The sequence below is a fragment of the Tursiops truncatus genome, chromosome 1 (genome assembly GCF_011762595.2).
Source record: "Tursiops truncatus isolate mTurTru1 chromosome 1, mTurTru1.mat.Y, whole genome shotgun sequence".
Lineage (NCBI taxonomy): Eukaryota > Metazoa > Chordata > Mammalia > Artiodactyla > Delphinidae > Tursiops > Tursiops truncatus.
The window spans coordinates 123,387,468-123,410,164 of NC_047034.1; the positions used below are offsets into that span (position 1 = coordinate 123,387,468).

General features: G+C 36.3%; 1 protein-coding gene across 4 annotated transcripts in view; it reads left to right on the top strand.

Annotated features, from left to right (window-relative positions):
- The first annotated feature begins 4,114 nt into the window (after nt 1-4,114).
- The window catches only part of ANKRD13C (ankyrin repeat domain 13C), an 80,638-nt gene continuing 62,055 nt past the window's right edge, over nt 4,115-22,697 (top strand). For 3 of the 4 annotated variants that reach the window (XM_073788408.1, XM_019919843.3, XM_073788411.1), the window contains exon 1: nt 4,115-4,882. In XM_073788408.1, the coding sequence (XP_073644509.1) occupies nt 4,438-4,882 (445 nt within the window). In that variant the 5' untranslated portion in view covers nt 4,115-4,437. The remainder of the gene's footprint in view (nt 4,883-22,697) is intronic. The other variant, XM_019919842.3, reaches the window with a different exon arrangement.

Sequence of the window (22,697 nt, forward strand, 5' to 3'; positions counted from 1 at the left end):
ATTCAACAACTGTTTATTATTAATATTAAGCATTCACTATTTCACTCTGTAAGGCACTGTGCATACAACAGGGATAAACATAGTTCAGTACTGAGAAATCTCAAAGATCTAGTTGAAGAGGTGGACAAGAATATCAAAGAGGCACGCAAAAGTTAAAATCAGAAAAGGCAAATCAGAAAGATTTGGGAAAGAAAGGGAAATCAGAAGAAGGCAAAGAAGGGACGCATATTCAGAATGGTGGGGTGTTGGAGAGGAGACAAGGAGAGGAAGGGCAGGTGTCATTAGAGACTCCTAAGAAGGGGTTACTAACTTCTGTTTTTGTGCCACCGACCTCTTTGGCAGTATGGTGAAGTCTAGGAACCCATTTTCAGAACAATGTTTTTAAGTGTGTAAAATACTTTGGATTATGAAGGAAATTTAGAGTATTGAAAGAGCTATCAAAATACTTGAAAAAACAAATTTGTGATATAGCAGTATATGTGCTTCTTTATTAACTCATAGAAGAACAAGATTTATCAGTGAGCATAATTATTAACATAATTTTGAGGTAGTAATGAATTTAAATGATATTTTGAGTTATCTGCAGCAACTGTAATGTGATATGAAAATATCTGTGGTTTCTTTTGGTTGCAGAGGCACAGGTACCTCTAATATTATTGTGGTTTGTGGTCTACATTCATAATAGAAGGATGTGCTAAATTTTATTTAGTGGTTTCATTCAATGTAATTTTCTGGACCCCTGAATTGTATGCCAAGTTAAAAAAAAAAAAAAACCCTGTGTGAAGAAGAGATAAAATTTGAACTAATTCTTGATAGATTGAATGAGGTATCTAGGTAAGTGAAATAGAAATGAATTCAGGATGTATGGAATCACATGTACAAAGGCATGGTGGCATGAGAGCGGATAAGGGACTGTCAGCAGATTGCTTTGGTTAGAGTGAAGAATGAATCTGGCATTGTGCGAGGAGGTTAAGCTGGAAAGATTGGCAAAATCTCATATCCTTGGGGTATTGGTTGCTTGTACATTATAGTATTAAATGTGATTCTGTCTTTAATGTGTTTGGAATCCTTTGCAGACTCTCTACTGCCTAGCATATATAGCCCAAGTTTCATACAGTTGCTCCTGTAATCAAGTCCCAGCTTTCCTTTCTAGTCTCATTTACCACCACTTTTCCTGCCACATACCATGCTCTGATAATTCTCAACTATCATGCTATATTTATACATACTATTCTTCTTATCCCTATTCATCATTTGGATGATCACTTCCTGTGCCTCAGTTGTCTCATCTGTAAAATAGGGACAGAAAGTACCTCATAGAATTGTTGTGGGGATTAAATCAAATAGTTATTGAAACTTGCTTGGAACAATGCCTAATATGGGTAAGCTCTCAATAAATTATAGCTATTATCATTATTGTAATTTTTATTCTTACCTATAATATCTTTTTCCCCTTGCCCAACTGGCTAACTCCTATACATTCTTTAAAACCCAGTCTGGACAACCTCCTCCAGAAAGATTTTCTGATCACCCAACTTTCATCTCCTCCAGATAGAATTAATAACCTCCTCTTCTGTAGTATATCAGGATCTCATATAATTTCAATTCTTGTATTTTCCACAATGTACTATAAACTTATATTTCTATATCATTTTTCCCTATTTTACTGTGGAGCTCCTAAAAGTAAGGGCTGAATATTATTTTTGATGTTTGTAGTGTTTGATTTTACTGAGGGGACGCTTAGGAGTTTCCATATCTGTCCATGGGTGGCAGCCACTAATAAGGTACTTTTAAATTCTAAATCCAGTGGTAACACAGATATAATGGTAGACAATTTGGTATAAGTTTAAAAAAAAATTTTTTTTTTATTAATAGGATTCTGGCCACTCTTCCTGTACACATCCCTTATATATTGGTGTTTTCAAGGTTTTGTTCTAGACTGGACCTTAATTTCTCACTCTACACAATCTTCCTTGGGAAACTCAATGACTTCTGTGGCATCAATTACTGTGTAATGATAACTTCTGAATCTTAACCCAGATTTCTGTTTCCTAAGGTTCATTTCCAAATACCAAAATATTTGCCATCTAACTCCTTATGGTGAGCAACACGAACATTCAATTCAATATGCCAAAACTGAACTCAGTTTTTTCTAAACTCTTAAACCGTCTCCAGCCTAACTCTTACTAACTTGGTTTATACTCTCATAATCTCTCACCTCCTGAATCGCATACTTCTTCTAAAAATTAATTTATTATTTTTTCTGATTAATAAAAAGGAATACTTTCTCTTTGTAAAAAGAAATTCAAGCAATGAAGGGAATATGTGATTTAGCAATCTTATCTTCCGGAGTGAACTACTGTTCCCCGTGTGTGACATATATTCTACCAGACTTTTACGTGCATATTTTTACACACATTTTTATTTGATTTATGCAGGAGTCTCTCCGTTTCCTTGTCTCTATAGTAGCCCCCTTGTAATCTATTCTGGATACATACTTTTCTAAGGTATGGGTGACTGGGTGACTTTTCTAAAAGGCAAATCACATCATGCTATTCCCCTGTTTTGATTTTGTTCTTTTTTGCTTTGTGTGTGTGTGTGTGTGTTTACTATTCTCCTGTTTAACATCCCTAAAAGGCTATCCATTTCTTGTAGGATAATGTCTAAACTTTTGAGATAACATACAAAATCCTACACGATCTGGCCCCTTCCTATTTCTCTAGCCCTGGAGTTACACTTGACTGTGCTACATTCCACCTTTGATGCATTGGGAAGTTTTTCCAACTGTCAAATGAAGATTAAAAATAATACTTATCACAAGGAAATAGCATATAAAGTGCTGAGCCTACCACCTGTTTCAGAGGCTATTGTGGAAGAAGAAAATGTTTTTGTACATAGGTGTCCAGTCCCTCTTGCTTTCTGAGTAGGAGGATCCTTTGAGGTGCAGATTGCCCATGCAATGCTTGAACAGAATTGGAACACCTCCCCACCCCCAGCCCCCGGCCTCCCCCACCTCCCAGACACACACACAAGAAAGAAAAGGAAGAAGGGAAGAATGACATTAATTTGAATAGATTTGAAAGACGATGGAAGGTGAAACCTGAGTAGCAGGGAAGGACGAAGAGAGGACAGTTCCCACAGGAGTTTTTATTTGGAGGGGTGGTGTTATGGAGGTAGGGATAAAGTTGGTTTAAGAAAGAAGAGTTTTGAGAGAAGCAGCTGTCAGAGTAAATGGGATTTAGGAGAGATAAACAGGTTAGTATCTTTCGGACATTGCTAACTCCTCTGCCCTCCAGTTCCCAACAGCTTTAGTTATTTTGTCAAGGTCAGATTTATGTTCTTCAGAATTTGACGCTAGGTCGAGGCTGGCCATGAACTAGTCCAGCGATATTCCGGTTACACAATTATTGTTTGCCATCCTTCAGGGTCCACTCCCCATGCTTTAACTCTGACGCCTGCCCGAAATTCATTCATCCGACAAATATTTGAGTGACCTCCCCTCTCCCAGTCTGCTGAATAGCCTGTTATCCAGGATCAGTCCCTAAACTTCGGTGGTGGCTTTTCTGACACTCCGACACTAAAATTTGCCTCCCCCCCTCCCTTTTTTTTTCGTGCAACCCAGCACTCCGCATCCACTTCATTCGCAGTTACATTTTGTACTCAATTGCTTGACTATCTTTCCTCCTCTAACGAGCACCTTGGAGCCAGGAGTGGTGTTTTATAAATCTACTAGCAGAGTGTACGGCACGAAGTAGATGCTTAGCGAAAGTTTATTGAATGAGCGTCCTGTGCATTTCAGTGACATCATATCCTGTGTGCCTTGGCGTCAGTCAGCACTCCTGAGGGAGGCCCAGAGGTCGCAGGGTTTGTCATTGTTTATAACGTGCATCGAATATCTCAAACGCAGGCTAAGGTTTCAGACGGCCCACAAGAAGCGCGGCCATCCGGACGCTGGATCCCGGTCTTTTAGTTCAGAGACTGCAGCTTGGGGCGGGAACTCACTGCCTGGGAAGCGCCGGCATTCTGCAACCCTGGGAACAGAACCTGCGAGGGAGGGAGCAGGCAGCTCACTTATCGCGGTGTTTCCTCCCTCCTCCCTCCCAGGGGAGTTATCGCGAGAGAAGCCAGGGGAAGATGGCCGTCCCCTGTTTTTCGGTGTGAAGCAGTGGCGGCGGCTGCGGCGGTGGAGACGGGGATTCTGGTGTCGTGGGCACCTGAACTCTAGCTCCCCCCAGCGAGCGCGCGTCCCTTCGTGCCTAGGCGAGAGCCGGCTCTTCTTCCTCCGGGAGATGCGTTTGTCCCGGGCTCAGGGGCGCTCTGGGAGTTCATGCTGCGCTGGAGTATCCTGGCCACCGCTCTAATCGCCTTGTGCGGCCGCAGCGCAAGCTTCGTCGCCAGGGGTGAACCTCCTGGATCCCCTCTCTGCCCCTGGCGGCGATGACCGGGGAGAAGATCCGCTCATTGCGGAGGGACCACAAGCCCAGCAAAGAAGAGGGGGACCTGCTGGAGCCCGGGGATGAGGAAGCGGCGGCTGCCCTCGGCGGCACCTTTACCGGAGGCAGGATTGGCACAGGCAGCAGCAGCAAGGGCGGTAGAGCCTGTCATAAGATCTTCAGTAACCATCACCACCGGCTACAACTGAAGACAGCTCCGGCCTCCTCCAATCCCCCCGGCGCCCCGGCCCTGCCGCTGCACAATTCCTCCGTGACTACCACCTCCCAGTCCCCGGCTCTTTTAGCGGGCACCAACCCCGTTGCTGTCGTCGCAGGTGGAGGCAGTTGCCCCGCACACTACCCGGTGCACGAGTGCGTCTTCAAGGGGGATGTGAGGAGACTGTCCTCTCTCATCCGCACGCACAATATCGGGCAGAAAGATAATCACGGTGAGGAGTGCTCGCCCCTGTCCACCTCTCCTTCCCAAAGCCTAGGTTGTGCCTCCCCAGGCCTCTGAAATCCTAACAGACCCTTCTTTCCTCTCTTTTGCCCACCATTCCAAGCCAAATGCCCGTAAATCTTGTAATAGCATGCCAGTGGTTTCGGGATTGGTTCTTGTGGGTGCGAAGGAATGTTTCTTCCCTGGCTACTTCAAACTCTTAGAAGCTGTTTGGTTTATGTTTGAGACAGGGCTTCAGTGTGTTGATTCTTGACCATAAGAAATTTTAGATTGCCTCTCATCCAACCTGGTTTTCATCCATTGTTTACTGAACTGTATCTTTTCTTCTTCAACCCCCCTGCCCCCTTGGGATCTTGAATTTTGAACATATAAATTACCCAACTCCCTTCATTGCCGAGGTACAAATCCCAACCTGACTGCAACTGGTTGTGATTTCTACGTGCCATCAGGTTGTCTGTTTCTTTTCTTTCTTTTTTCTTCTACTTCTAGGAAGCTTAGTTTGGTACAAAGTGTTTACACTTTGCAAATGCTTTGATTTCTGAAAGCCACAGTACAAATTTGTTGGCATTTGATACCTGGAGCATGTAAAATGACTTCTGAGTGGCTAAGATTTTGTTGAAGTAGAGCTTAGAGTTTTTTGCTTGTTTTAGATAGATAATTGCTAATAGTAATGTTTTATCTTGATGATCTGTGACTAAAAATAGTACTATGATTTTTCATAGTAACCTCATCATATCCTACATGACAACATATAGTGTCATTTGTTATTCAAGGACTGTATTTCTACTTTTTGCTTTAATTTATTAGCTGAATTTTTTTCTGTTTCTTCTAAAAACATAATGTGACTGAGCTGACATTTAAGCCACAGTAAATTAATGAAAACTATTGTCAACACTGATATTTTCAACATTTGATAGGCCGTTTTAAACTGGGTAGTTGGCAAATATTTTTAATAGCTCGGCTTTTAACTGAACGTGAGTATTGTATACATTCAGTTAGAACACACTCAACTCTGCTCAAAATAGTGCAACACATTAATGAAATACTTGCCTGTGGAATAACCTCCCTTAATTCTGTTGGACTCTAGGCTTCTTATGTACAATTAGGGCAAAAATTGACATTAAGAAAAAAAAGTAAGATTTCTGTTGGTTGTATAATTCTCTAACAACTGCATTTGTATTCTGAATTTACAATATTGTAAGAATTACTACCTCTCATTTATCAAAAATCAAATCCTCCAGAGTGTTCCTAAAAGCTGCACCCAGTTTTTCATTCCTACATTTAATTTACTTAATTACTTTACTGTTGTTGCAACGACATAATATTGTTCGTTCATGGTAATTATTTTCTAACCCTTTGGGAAACAGTTTTTAGTGGGAGATCTGTTGTAGCTTCGGGTTGCTTAGTTATTAGGACATTTTTCAGATTTGGTCTTCATAGTAGAGAGAGATATATATATATATATATATATATATATAGTTTATCTTATGGCCATTGCCTTTAAATTGTAGATTTCCATTACATTGAAATGTGCCTGAAAACAGATAAAACTTTGTTTTTGAGAGTTGATTCCCTTTGAAAGAAGAAAGAGGTGACTATGACAAAGTATGATAGTATAGTATTTTAGAACTGATTTTCTTGACTGATCACAGAAGGTACTGAATTGCAGGATTATTGGGCTTGCATATGTCATCTAGCATTTACGAGTTGGTTTGTTAAAGTACAAATTCTGTTCAAAGTAATTAGAATCCTGAATATCCTTGAACTCTTCCTTAGCCCACTGAAATTCTCTTTCTAAGTCATCTTGATATACTAAATGCTTGCATTGTACTTAGCTGCCCTTACATTGTTGATTTTATTTTTTTTTATTGACGTATAGTTGACTTACAATGTTTCAGGTGTACAGCAAAGCAATTCAGTTTTATATATATATGTATTTTAGATTTTTTCAGATTCTTTTCCATTATAGGTTATTGCAAGATATTGAGTATAGTTCCCTGTACTATACAGTAGGTCCTTGTTGTTTATCTGTTTTATATATAGTAGTGTGTATCTGTTAATCCCAAATTCCCAATTTATCACCCCCCTCCCTTTCCCCTTTGGTAATCATAAATTTGTTTTTTATGTCTGTGAGTCTATTTCTGTTTTGAAAATAAGTTCATTTGTATCATTTTTTTAGATTTCACATATAAGTGATATAAGATATTTGTCTTTCTCTGATTTACTTAGTCTGATAATCTAGGTCAATCTATATTGCTGCAAATGGCAATTATTTCATTCTTTTTTATGGCCGAGTAGTATTCCATTGTCTATATATACCACATCTTCTTTATCCATTCATCTATCCGTGGACATTTAGATTACATCCATGTCTTGGCTATGTACATTGGTGTGCATGTATCTTTTCGAATTAGAGTTTTCATCTTTTCTAGATATATGCCCAGGAGTGGGATTGATGGATCATATGGTAACTCTATCTTTAGTTTTTTAAGGAACCTCCATACTGTTCTTAAAGGCTGCACCAGATTACATTCTGTTACATTGTTGATATTTTTGATGAATGTAACCAATGGTTCACATACCTGTGGAAAATGTAATTGTTTTGCCTGCAATTTACATTCTCATCTCCTGCAGTGAAGACTCCTAAGGAAGAGTGGCTTCTATTTAATGTGCTACTTCTTTAATCTCCTTTTCCCCTGTAGCTGCATAATTTCCCTGCTATATTACATTACTTTTACTCATGAAATTTTACTAACCTGGATACTTTAGTCTTTTTAGATTATTTTTCCTTTCAAATTGCAAAAGATAAATGTGTTCTGAGTCACCCAACAAAAACAGGCTCTTTGTTATATTTGGATTGTTATAGCATGATGAGTACATAGCAGAATCATACACTCATACAGGTGCATAGCAGAGCCATACAATTATATCACATCATATGACATAGTTTTATATTCACTAGATGTTCCTTCCATAATGTAATGATGATGATGATCATCATCAAAGATAATAGTTTATTAAATACATCAGTGCTATGCTAAGTGTTTACATACATTATTACATTTAATTCTCACAATAACCCTGCTATAAAGGGTAGCTTTATCCTTGTTTTAAAGGTGAGGAAAGTGAAGCCTGGAGAGGCAAGGAAACTTTGCCAAAGTTGCATACTTAGTAAATAAGCTCCAAAGCTGGGAACTGAACTGACAGTAGGAACTCCAAAGCACATGATCAGCCTGTTTGTAAATATTTCTGTTGATCGGGATGCACTATTTTGCAAAGAAGTCAATTTTAATAATGTGTATGTGGCAATTTATGGCAAAGTTTTTTAATATATATTTCTCATTTAGTACTTGTAGAGAGAGAATGCCACTGAACAGTTCACAGAGATTTTCTGTAGAGCCCAAATCTCTCACTGTTGTTATTTTTCTTTTTATGTAATGGCACGGATAAATAGGCTACTTTGTCCACATGATAGCCCTTTAGGTATTTGACAAGCAAGAGCTATCATGTTCTCCTTATCTTCAGGTTAAACATTCCTAACTTCCGTATCCATTCTTCATATGACATGGTTTATAAAATTTTAAGAATGGTTCCTGAAACACAGTAAATGCTATAGAGGTGTATTAAAAAAGTAAATGAAAATCTTAGTCATCTTCTTTTAGTGAAACTCTGGTTTGTTAGTTCTTTCCTTTGAGGATGGTGCCCAGAACTAGCCTTAGTGTTGAAGCTATAGTAGCCTCTTCAGCAAAGACAGAGACTATATTTATTGCTCTAAGGAATACACATTTAGTAATGTATATTAGTAAAGAGCATACATTAAATAATATAGTACAAGAGTATGTAGATTTTTTAATACTGTTTATTCTCAAGTAAGTGGCTGTCTTTCTGTTCTGTCCTTTCTTGTCCTTATTTTTTTTTTTTTAACCTCAAAACAGGACTTTACATTTATTAGTTTTTATCTTGTTAATCTTGATCCTTTATTCTACCTACCTGGAAAGCTTATTGAATCCTAATTTGGTCACTATTTAGCTCACTGTTCATTAGCTCTTTCAGTTTGCAGTGATCTCTGAATTGAAAAACTTTTTTTTGGTGTGTGTGTATGTATGTGTATTTACAAATTATTGTCAAATTGAGTAGGAGCAAGGATAGAGCTTTTTCTTTTATGGAAAAATGTTAGTTGAGTTTGAATTGCTTTTTCTAAGCCATCAATTATATTAAGGAATATTGTATTTGGATCCAAACATATCTCTTGAAATATAAGTTAAATACAGTAACAGCCATAATATCATATATATACTGTGTTCAAATATGCCAGTGATTTTGACACATGGTATATTTAATAACAGCTCTTCTCGGGTGGGGAAAAAGATACATTAAGTGTACAAAAATTACTTAAACCTTATATCATTAGTATATCTTTAGTTATATACCCCCCCTTTTTTTTTTTTAGTATAGGGTTAAAGTTTAAGTCTAGGCTTTTTTTCACATTGAGTGTGAAGATTTTTCTGAATCCTTTTTTGCCATTGGTAGTTAAACAAAGCATCATGATAACATGCTATTTTTTTTATAGTTGATGCTAATGATTTTTACTTCTTCCCCTTTAGAACTGAGAATGCTTATGAAGTTTATAGAAGACTTTCTTGATTTTGACTGCATCCTATTTGTTAAACTTGTAATTTTGTTTTTTCCCTTAATTGAGTCAAATATCTTTGGAAATTAAGCACCTTATCTTGGACATTAGTCAGAAGCTTTTAGGGGCCAGAGTGACAAAAGTCCTTGATATATGAATTGCTCAAACCAGCGTTTCCTAGCTGTGAAAAATTTCTGATCTATTCTGAGAGGTTTGGCAGTTTCTACGGCCTTTAATTACATCGTCTGGCATGTGACAAGCCATCTTCTCTATACACAGTTAATTTTCATTTTTACTGAATTGTAGTGTAATCTTCTTGAAGCTATTTTACATAGTGATTAGAAATTTCAAATTTAAAATAAAAGTCAGTTTGAGAATATTCCTGCCAATGCAGGTAACTCAATGAAGTGATAAAGAAATGGTTAACTTGTGTCTGGTGGCTGACAGATTTCTTCAGACAGAGATTTTAAAACATCTTACGTTCAGAAAATTTAAAAATGTACATTTGAGAATGGAGGCGATAGGAAATCTTTTTTGTGCCCATACAATGTGTTTATTTTGGCTTTTTCTATATGAATTGATCTTTCTTTTGATATCATTTTCTCTGCTTCGTTTTTGTCCCTAACCTTCATGATGGGTGATACAAGAGAATAAAGCACAATATGTCCGTTTGAGAAAAGGCGACTATAAAGGTAAACTTTGCATGGAAAAAAAAATCTTGAAGTCTCAGGTGAACAATTTTAGTCAAGAGGCACATCTTTAAAAGAACACTAGTAGTTTTGTATCTGTCCTCCTCGTATTTTGTAGTCTTTTCTGAATTTTGTTTTTGGAAGGCATACTTCATTTTCCCTTAGGAAAAAAAGTGGTTTCTGGAGGCCCAAGATAATCCATTAAAGTTTTATGTACTGTCACTGGGTATGAGGGTGATTTGTCTGTGAAATCTGTCACTCCACTGATCCTGTGGGGTTGATTCAGTTATCTCCATGACTGTATGAATAGAACCTTCTTCCTTTCACCTTTTCCTGCATGTGCATCTCCAACAGAATAGGACTGTCCTGGTGTTAAATGAGTTTCCTGATGCCATCATCATTAGCACTATAGAACATGAACTGCTACTTGAAATTGTGATATGAACACATCTGCAGAGCTACCTCTGAAGAGCTGCCTTCACTGAACCACAGTAGAAGTAGGAAGTCTGACCTTCAAACTTTGGCAAAAAAGGAAGCAGAAATGAGCAATTACTGATGATATTGTGTCCTGGGCATCGGCAATGAGGCAGGAGAATTCTGGAGGACTTATTGGAGAACTGAATATGTCTGTCCCAAGTTAATGGCATTCATAAGTCATAGAAATCTAAATGAAGAGTACAAGGTAATTGTCAGGATGCTTTGTGTTCTAGAAAAGGAGTGTAGATTCTCAAAAATTGGATAGGGGCTGGAAAGACAAACGGTATATTCCTGTTCATATACCATTTATTTCACTGGGGAGCGGTAGAAGATCAGTTTTAGAGCAAGACAGAAGCATGTCAAATGAGGGTAGGAAAAAGGGAAAAGGTCTCTTTTCTAACTGTTTAAAGATTATGAATGGTGTTAGTTATCAGGATATGTGAGGTTTAACTGTGTGGTTGCATTTCATCTGTTCTTAAGCCTGTTAGTCTTGTTGGTATCCCAAAGATCATCTGTAAAACTAGAAGGCTTTTTCTATATATGGAATCAGATCTGAGTTGGAGACCATGCTTCTCTACAAACTGGTTTTTATGTAATTATACTATTTATTTAACTGCTGAAATAAGTCGATATAATAATATCTATCTCTTGGGGCATTATAGTCTTAAATGGGAGACCACACTTGAAAATATTTTAATGATGAAGGCTCATATCATAGTAATATCCATTAATATCAATATCTTGCTCTACTTTTGCTGTGACGTGCCTTTCAGTAGAGGACATTCTAGTTTTTGAGGTTTAGTTAGGACTTCATTCAATTGAGGTTTTATCTGCTTCTTGAATTTATACTGCCTATCAGTTTGCTAAAAGGTTTATTTGACTCTCCTGTCAGTCATCTTTCGTCTACTACTGGTGCAACTTGATTCAGAACATTTGGATTCTTGGCTGTAGATATCTGTCAGGTGTGTTAATTTATCCTCTCTTAATCAGCATTGCGCTGATTTCTATAAAGCCACCTGTGCTGTGTTGCATATCCTCTTGGATATTGGTTGGCTTTCATAGAGAATTGTGTGGACACCTGCATTGTCCTGAGGTAAAATGCTTTTTGGAGAGTAAAAATAGATTTTAACACTATTCTAATGGTTCTTCATAGTTTTTTTCCCCCTTTTTTTGTTCATTCATTCCTTCACTTAACAGATATATACTGAACTCCTGATATGTGATAAACAGTGTTTTAGGTGCTGGGGTTACAGCAGTGAACAAAATGAACAAAGTCATCCCTGCTGTCAGGGAGCTTACATTCTAATGGGGGAAGATAAATAATAAACAAACTAATAAAAATATAGTAAAGAGAATATGGCAGAAAAGAGTTTTAGGCAGAGAATTGCAAACACAAAGGTACCATGTTTAAAGAATAGTGTGGCTGGAACAGGCAGAGAGTGGTAGGATATGGGAGATTTTGAGACCGGGGTATAAACATGTAGAACTTTTGTAGGTCATTGTTAAGGATTTTGACTTTTACTTTGAATAACATAGGAAGCTATTTGAGGGTTTTGAATAGCCAGGTAACATGATCTGATTTTAAAAGGCTCTTTCTGGCTACTATATGAGGCAGAAAAGAAACTTTGGTGGGGGGCATGGGTCAATTTAACATCTTATTATTATAAGTGGGGGTAACTGGAAATAATGAGAAGGTAGAGCTGGTTAGGAGTCAATGATAGATTGAAAGTAATGTGTGTGTGTGTGTGAGTTTTAGTACTATAGTACCATTTATGAGAGAAAGCACAAAAATTCTCCCTTTTTATTGCTTGCTTGGATGAGACTTGAAGATGTCTGTGGAAGCTGGAGCTGTGTTGGTTCTAGGACCTGTAATTTCCTGCTTTGCTCCCTCGTTAGGGGGCACATGAAGTCAAAACTATTTTTGTAATAACCCAAAGTCATTGTTTGCCTTTTTCACAGCGCTGACATTTTCACTGATGGTACAAAAGCAGTGGTGGGTAAAATTGTTGGAACATTAGCATGAATCAAGGCACCAAACTGCTAGTAGTCATTGTATTATTCACTGCCGTGTACTTGAAGTAGGAAAAAAAAAAAAGCCAGTTTCACAATGTCTTTGACGAAGGTGTAGAAATTGTTAATTTTTAAAGTCTTAATCTTGAGTACATACTTTTTTATTCTTTGTGACATAATGTGAATTATGCATAATACTTTTCTGCTGCATACTGAAGAAAAAAAAGGGAGAACATTTGTGCAATTGAGTTGTAAGCCAAACTAGCTGCTTTTGTCATGGAACACCATTTTTATTTGAAAGAACAGCTTACACACAAACTATGGTTACCACAATTTGGATATTTGGCATACATTTTCTGGAAATTGGATGAAGTGAACCTGTGACCTCAAGGAAAACAGTTGACAATATTTGTTGCCAATTAAAAAATTCAAGCTTTGAAATGAAATTTACAATTTGGAAAACTTGTCTCTGTCACTGTAAGCTTGACAGCTTCCTAGTATTTAAAGACCGTTCTGGTCAGATTGGTGATATTACTAAATGTGATTTAAAAATTTTTGTATACTGAAATGTGTTGACATTTGGAAGATCTGCATAACTCAGTAAATCAGTATTTTTTAGACTGATCAACGCCTGATGTTACAAAACCATGCATCAGTAAAAGATCCATTCAAAGTGTAAGAGAAACCAATGAATTTCAGTGTACCACAGTACAAAAAATTTATTGATATGGTTTGAGATCTCACATGACAACAAACCTTAAAGAAATAACCACTTACTAAGTTTTGGTGTAGTATCAAAGGATACCGCCAATTATTTGGAAAGGCTGTTAAAATACTCCTCTTTTTTTTCAAGTGCATATCGTCTGAATCTGGATTTTCTTCATATACTTCCCAACAGCATTTACACCTGACTGAATGCAGAACCAGTTATAAAAACCCAGCTGTATTCTATTAGGCCAGACATTAAATTTGTTTTTATTTTTAATTAAAGAATTTAAAATAGTACCACTCTTGTCATTCTTTTTGTTTTGTTTTGGAAAATTGCAATTTTTTTCATAAAAAAATTATATTAACATGTAACGGTTTTAACAATTTTAATTTCTAATGTAAATAGCAATAGATTTATTCATATAAGAGATTTTTGGGATCTTCAATAATTCTTAAGAGTCTAATGGGGTCTTGAAACCAGAAAGTTTGAAATCTGTTGGTATAGTAAAAAGAATACTGATTTTAGAGTCATGACTCCCACAATTTCTGGATATGTAATTTTAGGAAATTACTTAACCATTTTTAGATGTATTTTTCTTATGACATGTGAAATAGGAATAATCTTTGTCTCACAGGGTTAGGGAGCAAATTAAATAAGATATCTAAAGTATACAGCATAGTGCTGGGCACATAGTATATAATATATGCCCTGTAAATGCCAGCCATTTGGTTGATAATTTGCATACTTTGACTATAGTGGTCTTAATATTACTGGAATGTTTTTTACTCATTTAACGAAACAGAGTTCAGTTTTGTTTACCAAGTTAAAACCAAGGCATCCAATTTCAGATTTAAAAGTATATTTTGAAAAGTTAACGGAGAAAGTTATTTTAAGTTTTTAGTGTCCTTTGTGTAACAAATTAGTTTAAGCAGTAGGTTGAGGACTTAGAAAACTGAGGGGATAGTAGGTGATGGGTCAAACGAGGATACTTGAGCACTTAGTTTCATGATACATTTAGTCAGTAAAGTAAATGTGGTATTGGGTAGATAATGATGTTGATAAAGATTATTTTGCATTTAAAATATTGAAATCATAGCATGACATTTGGCATCCTTGATTGTAAGTAGTATGTATTTCTGATTATGTTCTTACCTTAAAGTGAGAGGGACTGGATCGTTGAGCTCAAAGTCATTTCTAGTTCATAAATCTTTTGAAATCGTGATTAATTTGGACTTGTAATGGAAGTTTCATTTGTAACTTAAGTAGGTGCTGAGGCTTTTACCTTTTCATCTATATGTTCTTGGAGGGTTTAAGAAAACAAAGAGTACTTATCTAGGTGCATAAATGCCTTGATTTCTTCACCTGTATGCTCTAGAGTGTAAGTTTTTGAATAGTTACTATGTTCACATGCTACAAAAGTATAAAAAGATATAAAAGGATATGATGTAAAAATAAAATTTCTCTCCCACCTGTCTTTATCCACCCAGTTATCCTCTTTGACAGCAGCTAGTGTTATCAGTTCCTTGTTTTCTTTTTCTGCTACCATTTAGAACATGGTACTTTTTTTTTTCTCCTGAAAGATAGGGAAGTGAAGAAAGAACTATTACAACCTTTCCTACTATTAGGACAAAAATGGATATTCAGAAATTTATATGTTTGATTTTAAATGTCTTTCTCTTTTCTTATTTTTAAATTTATATCTCCAGCCTCGACTTCTCCTTGGAGTTCCAGATTTTATAATTATCTCCACTTGGGAATCTCAGAGATATTTCAAAATTTATTTGTCCAAAATGGAGTTATCATTTTCCACTTCCCACCTGGCCATCTAGTAAATCACATCATTTAGTTATCCAGTTCTCAAGTGTCAATCACTGGGATCATTCTTTGTCTTACCCCCTCTTTTTACCCATACATGTCTAATTAACAAGTTATTTTGAATCAGTCTACTTTCTGTCTCCACTGCTACCACTTTGAGACCAACCAATTTTTATTATCTTTTCCCTGGAATACTGCACCAGACTCATAACTAGTCTCCCTATGTCCCCTTCCATTCCATTCTCTGTATGTTAAGAATAGTGATCTTAAAATGTAATTTGTATCATGTCATGTCCCTACTCAAGGTCCTTTAATGCCTTCTCCACTTAAAAGTAAGTTCATATTTTTTACCATATGTTATAGAACCCTGCATGATCTAGCCCTTTCTTACTTCTCTGATATAATCTTTTACCAATCCCTCCTTTTTTTCTATGTCTGGCCGTACTTATTTTCTTTCAGTTCCTTGAACATGCCAGGTTATTTCTGGCCTCTGTCTGGAAAGCATTTCTTCTTATTCTTTGATTTCATAGTTCTTACTTAGCGTTTAGATCTCATTTTAGAGAGATTTTCCTGACTTAAATATTAAAAAGTATGTCTGTCCTTATTATTTTCAGCCTTAGCCTTTTATTTTTCTCAACACTTATAATCTATTTTGTTTTATTTTATATTTCTCTTTCTTTATGAATATAAACTCCACGAGGGCAAGAATTATTTCTAGCTTATTAATGGTTGAATCTCTAGTGTCTAGCACTATGCCTAGCACATAGTGATCCTCAGTAAATATTTATTGAATGGAAATGAATGGATTTTCCTTCTGGGTAAAATGTTGGAGAAATAACAGAACCTATGAACTCCTTCTAACTTTGTATTAAAATACAATGATAACTCTAGAATCAAGTAAACTAGATAATGAGAGAAATTTTTAATAATAGTAATGTAGTATGATTAAATATAGAAATTATATTGATGAATGACAGGTGTTCTTTCCTGTCACCTGTAATGTGACATGAAACCCTTAGTGATTAGAGCATTGGTCTACAAACATTTCATTAAAGGGCAAGATAGTGAATATTATAGGCTTGCAGGCCTACCATTTGTTGCATGAAAGTAGCCATAGACAATTCATAAACAATCAGCATGTGGCTGTGTTCCAGTAATACTTTACATCATGTCCCTGAATTAGAGGATGAAGAAGTTTCTAATATGGAAAACAGATGGCAGGAGCAAGTATGTGCTCGACAGCAAGCTTACCCTTTCTTCTTGCCTTCATTTATTGTTATCATTAAGACTTATAACAGTAGAAAAAAAATAAAACTTTTTCTGGTACCTTATTTTGAATAGAGAAATTCACACTAAAGAAGCAAGTGGGCAAGAGAGCTTATTTTAGTTGAGAGCTAGACTAACCTTGGTGATGGTTGTTAAGGAACAATGAATCCAGTGAAAAGGCCTTTTTAAGGAAGACTTTTTCTTTTAAAATTATTAGGAGAGTGAATAAGTTTTTACTTATCGGCCACCTATCTCTTATTTATCTTTAAACAGCTTTATTCTGATATAATTCCTATAGCATGCAGTTGGACCATTTAAAGTGTACAATGAAATGGTTTTTGGTATTTTTAGAGTTGTGCAACCATTACCACAATCACTTTGAGAACATTTTTATCAACTTAAAAAGAAATCATGTATTTTTTTTTACCTTTCACTGGCCCCCACTCCATTTCCTCCAGCCCTAGACAATCTCTAATCTACTTTCTGTCTCTTTAGATTTTATTATTCTAGGCACTTCACGTAAATGGAAATCACACAATCTGTGGTCTTTCACTTAGCACACTGGTTTTTAAGGTTCATTCGTGTTGTAGCATGTATCACTATTTCATTCCTTTTTATTGCCGATTAAGATTACATTGTATGGATGTACCTCATTTTGTTTGCACATTCATCAATTAATGGACATCTGAGTTGTTTCTACTTTTTGGCTATTATGAGTAATGCTGCTATGAACACTTGTATATAAGTTTTTGTGTGGGCATGTTTTCATTTTCTTGGGTATATATCTTTTGCTGGGTCATGTGATAAGTCTGTGTTTACCATTTTGAGGAACTACCAAACTGTTTTGCAAAGTGGTTGCACTATTTTACTGGCCCAACAGCAGGGTTTGAGGATTTCAGTTTTTCCTCCTTTCCAACACTTGTTATAGCCATCCTAGTGAGCATAAAGTTGTGTCTCCTTATGGTTTTGATTTGTATTTTCTTAATGGCTAATGATTTTGAGCATCTTTTCATGTGCTTTTTGGCCATTTGTATATCTTCTTTGGAGAAATGGCTATTCATATATTCCCATTTTTAAATTGGGTTGTCTTTTTTTTTTTTTTTTTTTTTTTTTGCGGTACGCGGGCCTCTCACCGCTGCGGCTTCTTCCGTTGCGGAGCACAGGCTCCGGACGCACAGGCTTAGCGGCCATGGCTCACGGGCCCAGCCACTCCGCGGCACGTGGGATCCTCCCGGACCGGGGCACGAACCCGTGTCCCCTGCATCGGCAGGCGGACTCTCAACCACTGCGCCACCAGGGAAGCCCGGGTTGTCTTTTTATTATTTAGTTTTAAGAGTTTATTTAGAGTATTAGAGTCTCATAGGAAAGTGCTTAAATATCAGCTTGTTCTTTTAGCTTCAGAGTGTAGAGGAGTTTCTGCTATTTATTCTCTTGAATGTTGAGAGGATAATGAGGGCAATATGCTTGTCCTTTCCCATATTAGATCTGAATAAATCATTTCAGGATGGATGAGCAGAAAAAGAAAATCCATTTGAGAGTCTTTGGAAAACAGTTATTATAAAGGAAGCATCATTATAAGTATCCTGAAGATACTGTTAGGAATACTATAAGAAATAAAAGAAAAGTTTAGAAAATAATTGCCTTGTTTTTCAGTAACACATAAAACAGTTTGTTTCTTTAAAACTGTTAAATAGTGATGTGAAGAAAACAGTCCAAATTATGAAGATACTATGGAAATTTTAAAAAATATAATCACTGCATTAAAATGATCTAAATTGAGTATAGAAAGTAAAGTTTTGACAGTAAAGAAAATTGAATGAGTGATGTACAAAAATAATTTGAAAACAAAGACTGTAGAGGAAAAGGAGACAGATTAAAAGAATGAAGGACAAGTTATAAATATGGACTTTACATGTGTAGATTGTATTCTATGAATAATATGAATTTCCAGAGAATAAAACAGAAGAAGTGGATCAGAGGCAACATCCAAAGCTATAAATAAAGAAGAAAACATTTTTTTATCTAAACTTTGTTCTGATTCCAAAGTTAGAGCTCATAATTTGTTCCAGGGAAAATTAATGAAAAGAGATCTGCATGTCTTCACACTATTTTTTTTTTTTTTTTTTAATTGCCCAAGCAGCGTGGCTTGTGGGATCTTAGTTCCCCCGACCAGGGATTAGACCCGGGCCCTCGGCAGTGAAAGTGCAGAGTCCTAACCACTGGACTGCCAGGGAATTCCCTCTTGGTGCTATTTTAAAATTGAATGAATCCTACATATATACAAGTAAAAAGCACAGATTACTATAATATTGAACTAAAATGTATATCAATTTGGCCTCAGACCTCGCAAATGTTAGAACATACTTGATACACCATCTGCCAACTGTAGAATTCTTTCTAGCCAAATATTCATTTGTGAAAGCAATAGTAACATTCTAGAAAATAGACCAACCATCATGATATCATTCCTGAAAAATATTATTCAAAGAAGTATCTCAGATTGGAAGGGTTAAATGACTAACCCAAGAAAGGAGACATGTGTCCAAAAAGGACTGATAATGAATTTTAAACCAGTTAAATATACCATAGATCAGTCTAATAATTAAAGCAAATATGATTATAATCCTGAGAGCAAATTTCCAACCCCCTCCCAAATAAAACCCCAAAAAAACACTTTTGCTTCAAATTTTGAAAGACATGTAATCTATAATGGGTAAGGAAATGGTTTATAACCACTGATTAAATTAGTGAAACAAAAATGGAGCTAGAGGAGACATAAAAGTACTGAACTCTTTATAATTGCATCAAAAAGAATAAAATACCTAGGAATAAACATACTTAAAGAGGTTAAAGACCTGTACTAGGAAAGCTATAAGACACTGATGAAAGAAATGGAAGACGACACAGATGGAAAGATATACCATGTTCATGGATTGGAAGAATTAATATTGCTGAAATGGCTATACCACCCAAAGCAGTCTACAGACTCAGTGCAATCCCTATCAAAATACTAAGGACATTTTTCACAGGGCTAGAATGAATAATTCTAAAATTTGTATGGAAACACAAAAGACCCTGATTAGCAAAGGCAATCTTGAGAAAGAAGAACAGAGCTGGAGGGATCATGCTCCCTGACTTCAGACTGTACTACAAAGCTACAGTAACCAAAACAGTATGGTACTGGCACAAAAACAGACACGTAGATCAATGGAAGAGAATAGAGGGCCCAGAAATAAACCCACGAACATATGGTCAATTAATCTATGACTTTGTCATAGGAGGCAAGAATATACAATGGAGAAAAGAGAGTCTCTTTAATAATTGCTGCTGGGAAAACTGGACAGCTACATGTCAAAGAATGAAATTAGAACATTCTCTAATACCATATACAAAAATAAACTCAAAATGGATTAAAGACATAAATGTAAGACCAGAAATCATAAAGCTTCTCAGAAGAAAACATAGGCAAACACTCTTTGACATAAATAGTAGCAAATTTTTTTTGGATCTGTCTCCTAAAGCAAAGGAAAAAAAAGCAAAAATAAACAAACAGGACCCAATTAAACCTGAAAGCATTTGCATAGCAAAGGAAACCACCGACAAAAATGAAACGGCAACCTATAGAATGGGAGAAAATATTTGCAAATGATCTGATCAACAAGGGGTTAATATCCAAAATATATAAACAACTCATATAACTCAACGTCAAAAAAAAAAAAACCCAGTTGAAAAATGAATAGACAGTTTTCCAAAGAAGACATACAGATTATTAACAGGCACATGAAAAGATGTTCAACATTGTTTAATCATCAGAGAAATGCAAATTAAAATCACAATGAGATATCACCTCACACAGAGTCAGAATGGCTGTCATCAAAAGGAACACAAATAATAAAACAATTATACTCCAATAAAAATTAATTAAAAAAAAACACAAATAACAAATGTTGACGAGGATATGGAGAAAAGGGAACCCTAGTACCCAGTTGGTAGGAATGCAAATTGGTGCAGCCACCATGGAAAACAGTATGGAGTTTTCTCAAAAAACTAAAAATACAACTACCATATGACCCAGCAATTCCTCTCTTGGGTATTTATCTGTAAAAAGCTGAAAACACTAATTCAAAAAGATACGTGCACCCCAATGTTCATAGCAACATTCTTTACAATTGCCAAGATATGGAAGCGACCCAAGTGTCCATCAGCAGATGAATGGATAAAGAAGATGTGGTTTACATACAATGGAGTATTACTCAGCCATAAAAAGATGGAATTTTGCCATTTGTAACAACATTGATGAACTTGGAGGGTATTGTGCTAAGTGAAATAAGTCAGACAGAGAAAGACAAATACTATATGGTATTACTTATATGTGGAATATAAAAAGTAAAATAGACTAGTGAATATAACAAAAAAGAAACAGTCACAGATATACAGAAGAGTTGCAGATACAGATATGGGGAGAGGGAAAGGGAGACAAGAAGAGGGTAGTGGATTAAAAGGTACAGACTACCATGTATAAAATAAATAGGCTACAAGGATAATAATACAGGGAATATAGCCAATATTTTTTAATAACTATAAATGGAATATAACCTTTAAAATTGTGAATCATTGTGTTATACACCAACTATACCTCAGTAAAAAAGAAAAAGTCCAGACCTCTTCATTTGTTGTAATGGGAATCAAAAGTATAGTTTACTTTTTTACTTTGAGTGTTAGATAAGCATGAGTTTAAAAATGTGTTCTAGGACTTCCCTGGTGGCACAGTGGTTAAGAATCCGCCTGCCAATGCAGGGGACACGGGTTCGGGCCCTGGTCTGGGAAGATCCCACATGCCGCGGAGCAACTAAGCCCGTGCGCCACATCTACTGAGCCTGCGCTCTAGAGCCCGTGAGCCACAACTGCTGAGCCCACGTGCCACAACTACTGAAGCCCGCACGCCTAGAGCCCGTGCTCCAAAACAAAGAGAAATCACCACAATGAGAAGCCCGTGCACCACAACGAAGAGTAGCCCCTGCTCACTGAAAATACAGAAAGTCCGCACGCATCAACGAAGACCCAGTGCAGCCAAAAATAAATAAATAAATTTATTTAAAAATAAAAGGTGGTTCTAAAAAGTGTTAGTTTGCTATAAATAGAATTTAAAATCTATCTATAATCTGTTATTGTGGAAGATGAATTTTAAAAGTCCAAATTAAAAAAAAAAAGTAGAAAAGCAAAGCCACAGGACTTAAAAAACAGAAATCTCCAAAAGTATGATTGTGTCAAATAAAGCTTTATATTCCCATATTGTGTTAGTAATGATTCTTGGATTTACAAGTGATAGAAACTCATTGCAAACTAGCTTAAGCCCCAAAGTATTTATTGATTCATATAACTGAAGATGATAGGGTAGGAGACAATAGTGACATGATTGTATCCAGATTTTCTGCAGTATCATCAGGACTTTTGTTGGCGGCGGGGCGGGTATTGTACAATTTGTTAGATCTGGTGTTATGTAGAATTTAATTCTTCCCTCTTGTAGTTGGGCTTTCTTCTATGTCAGAGTTCTTCAACCTCTACACTTGACATTTTGTGCTGGATGATTCTGTGTGGTGGAAACCTATCCTGTGCACTATAGGTATTTAGTAGCATCCCTGGCCTCTACCTTCTAGATGCCATTAGCACCCCCCACTCCCCAGTTTTGACAACCAAAAATGTGCCAGACATTGCCACGTATCCTCTGGGGGATAAAATTGTCCCTGATTCAGACCCGCTAATCTATATGGTAGAGAATATGCAGTCTCATACTCAGAACCTTAAAGTACTAAGGTTCCAATGGCAAGAGACAGTTTTCCTCACTGGCTCAAGTACAAAAAAGAAAAAAATGCAGAAAAGAACCTTGACCCAGGTGGGAATTGTGCCCTTCCCTGAAACTATTTTCTAATTAGGTATCAGACTAGTTGGGTTTGTGTCATGTGTCTTCCCTGGTTCATGTACTTAAGGTATGGCATTTGTTACTAAGAGAAAGGAGTAGTGAAGAAATTCCAAAAGTAACAACGATGACATCTACTAACTAAAAGGGAAGAAAAGGACTTTCACACATACTTGAAGGAGAATAGTGAAAAATGGAGATTTTATTGTTGAGTCAATGGTAAAGAAAAGAAAGCTATGAATCCTCAAGATTAATTGCTGATAAAATTGAATTTGAGGTAAAAATGATTTA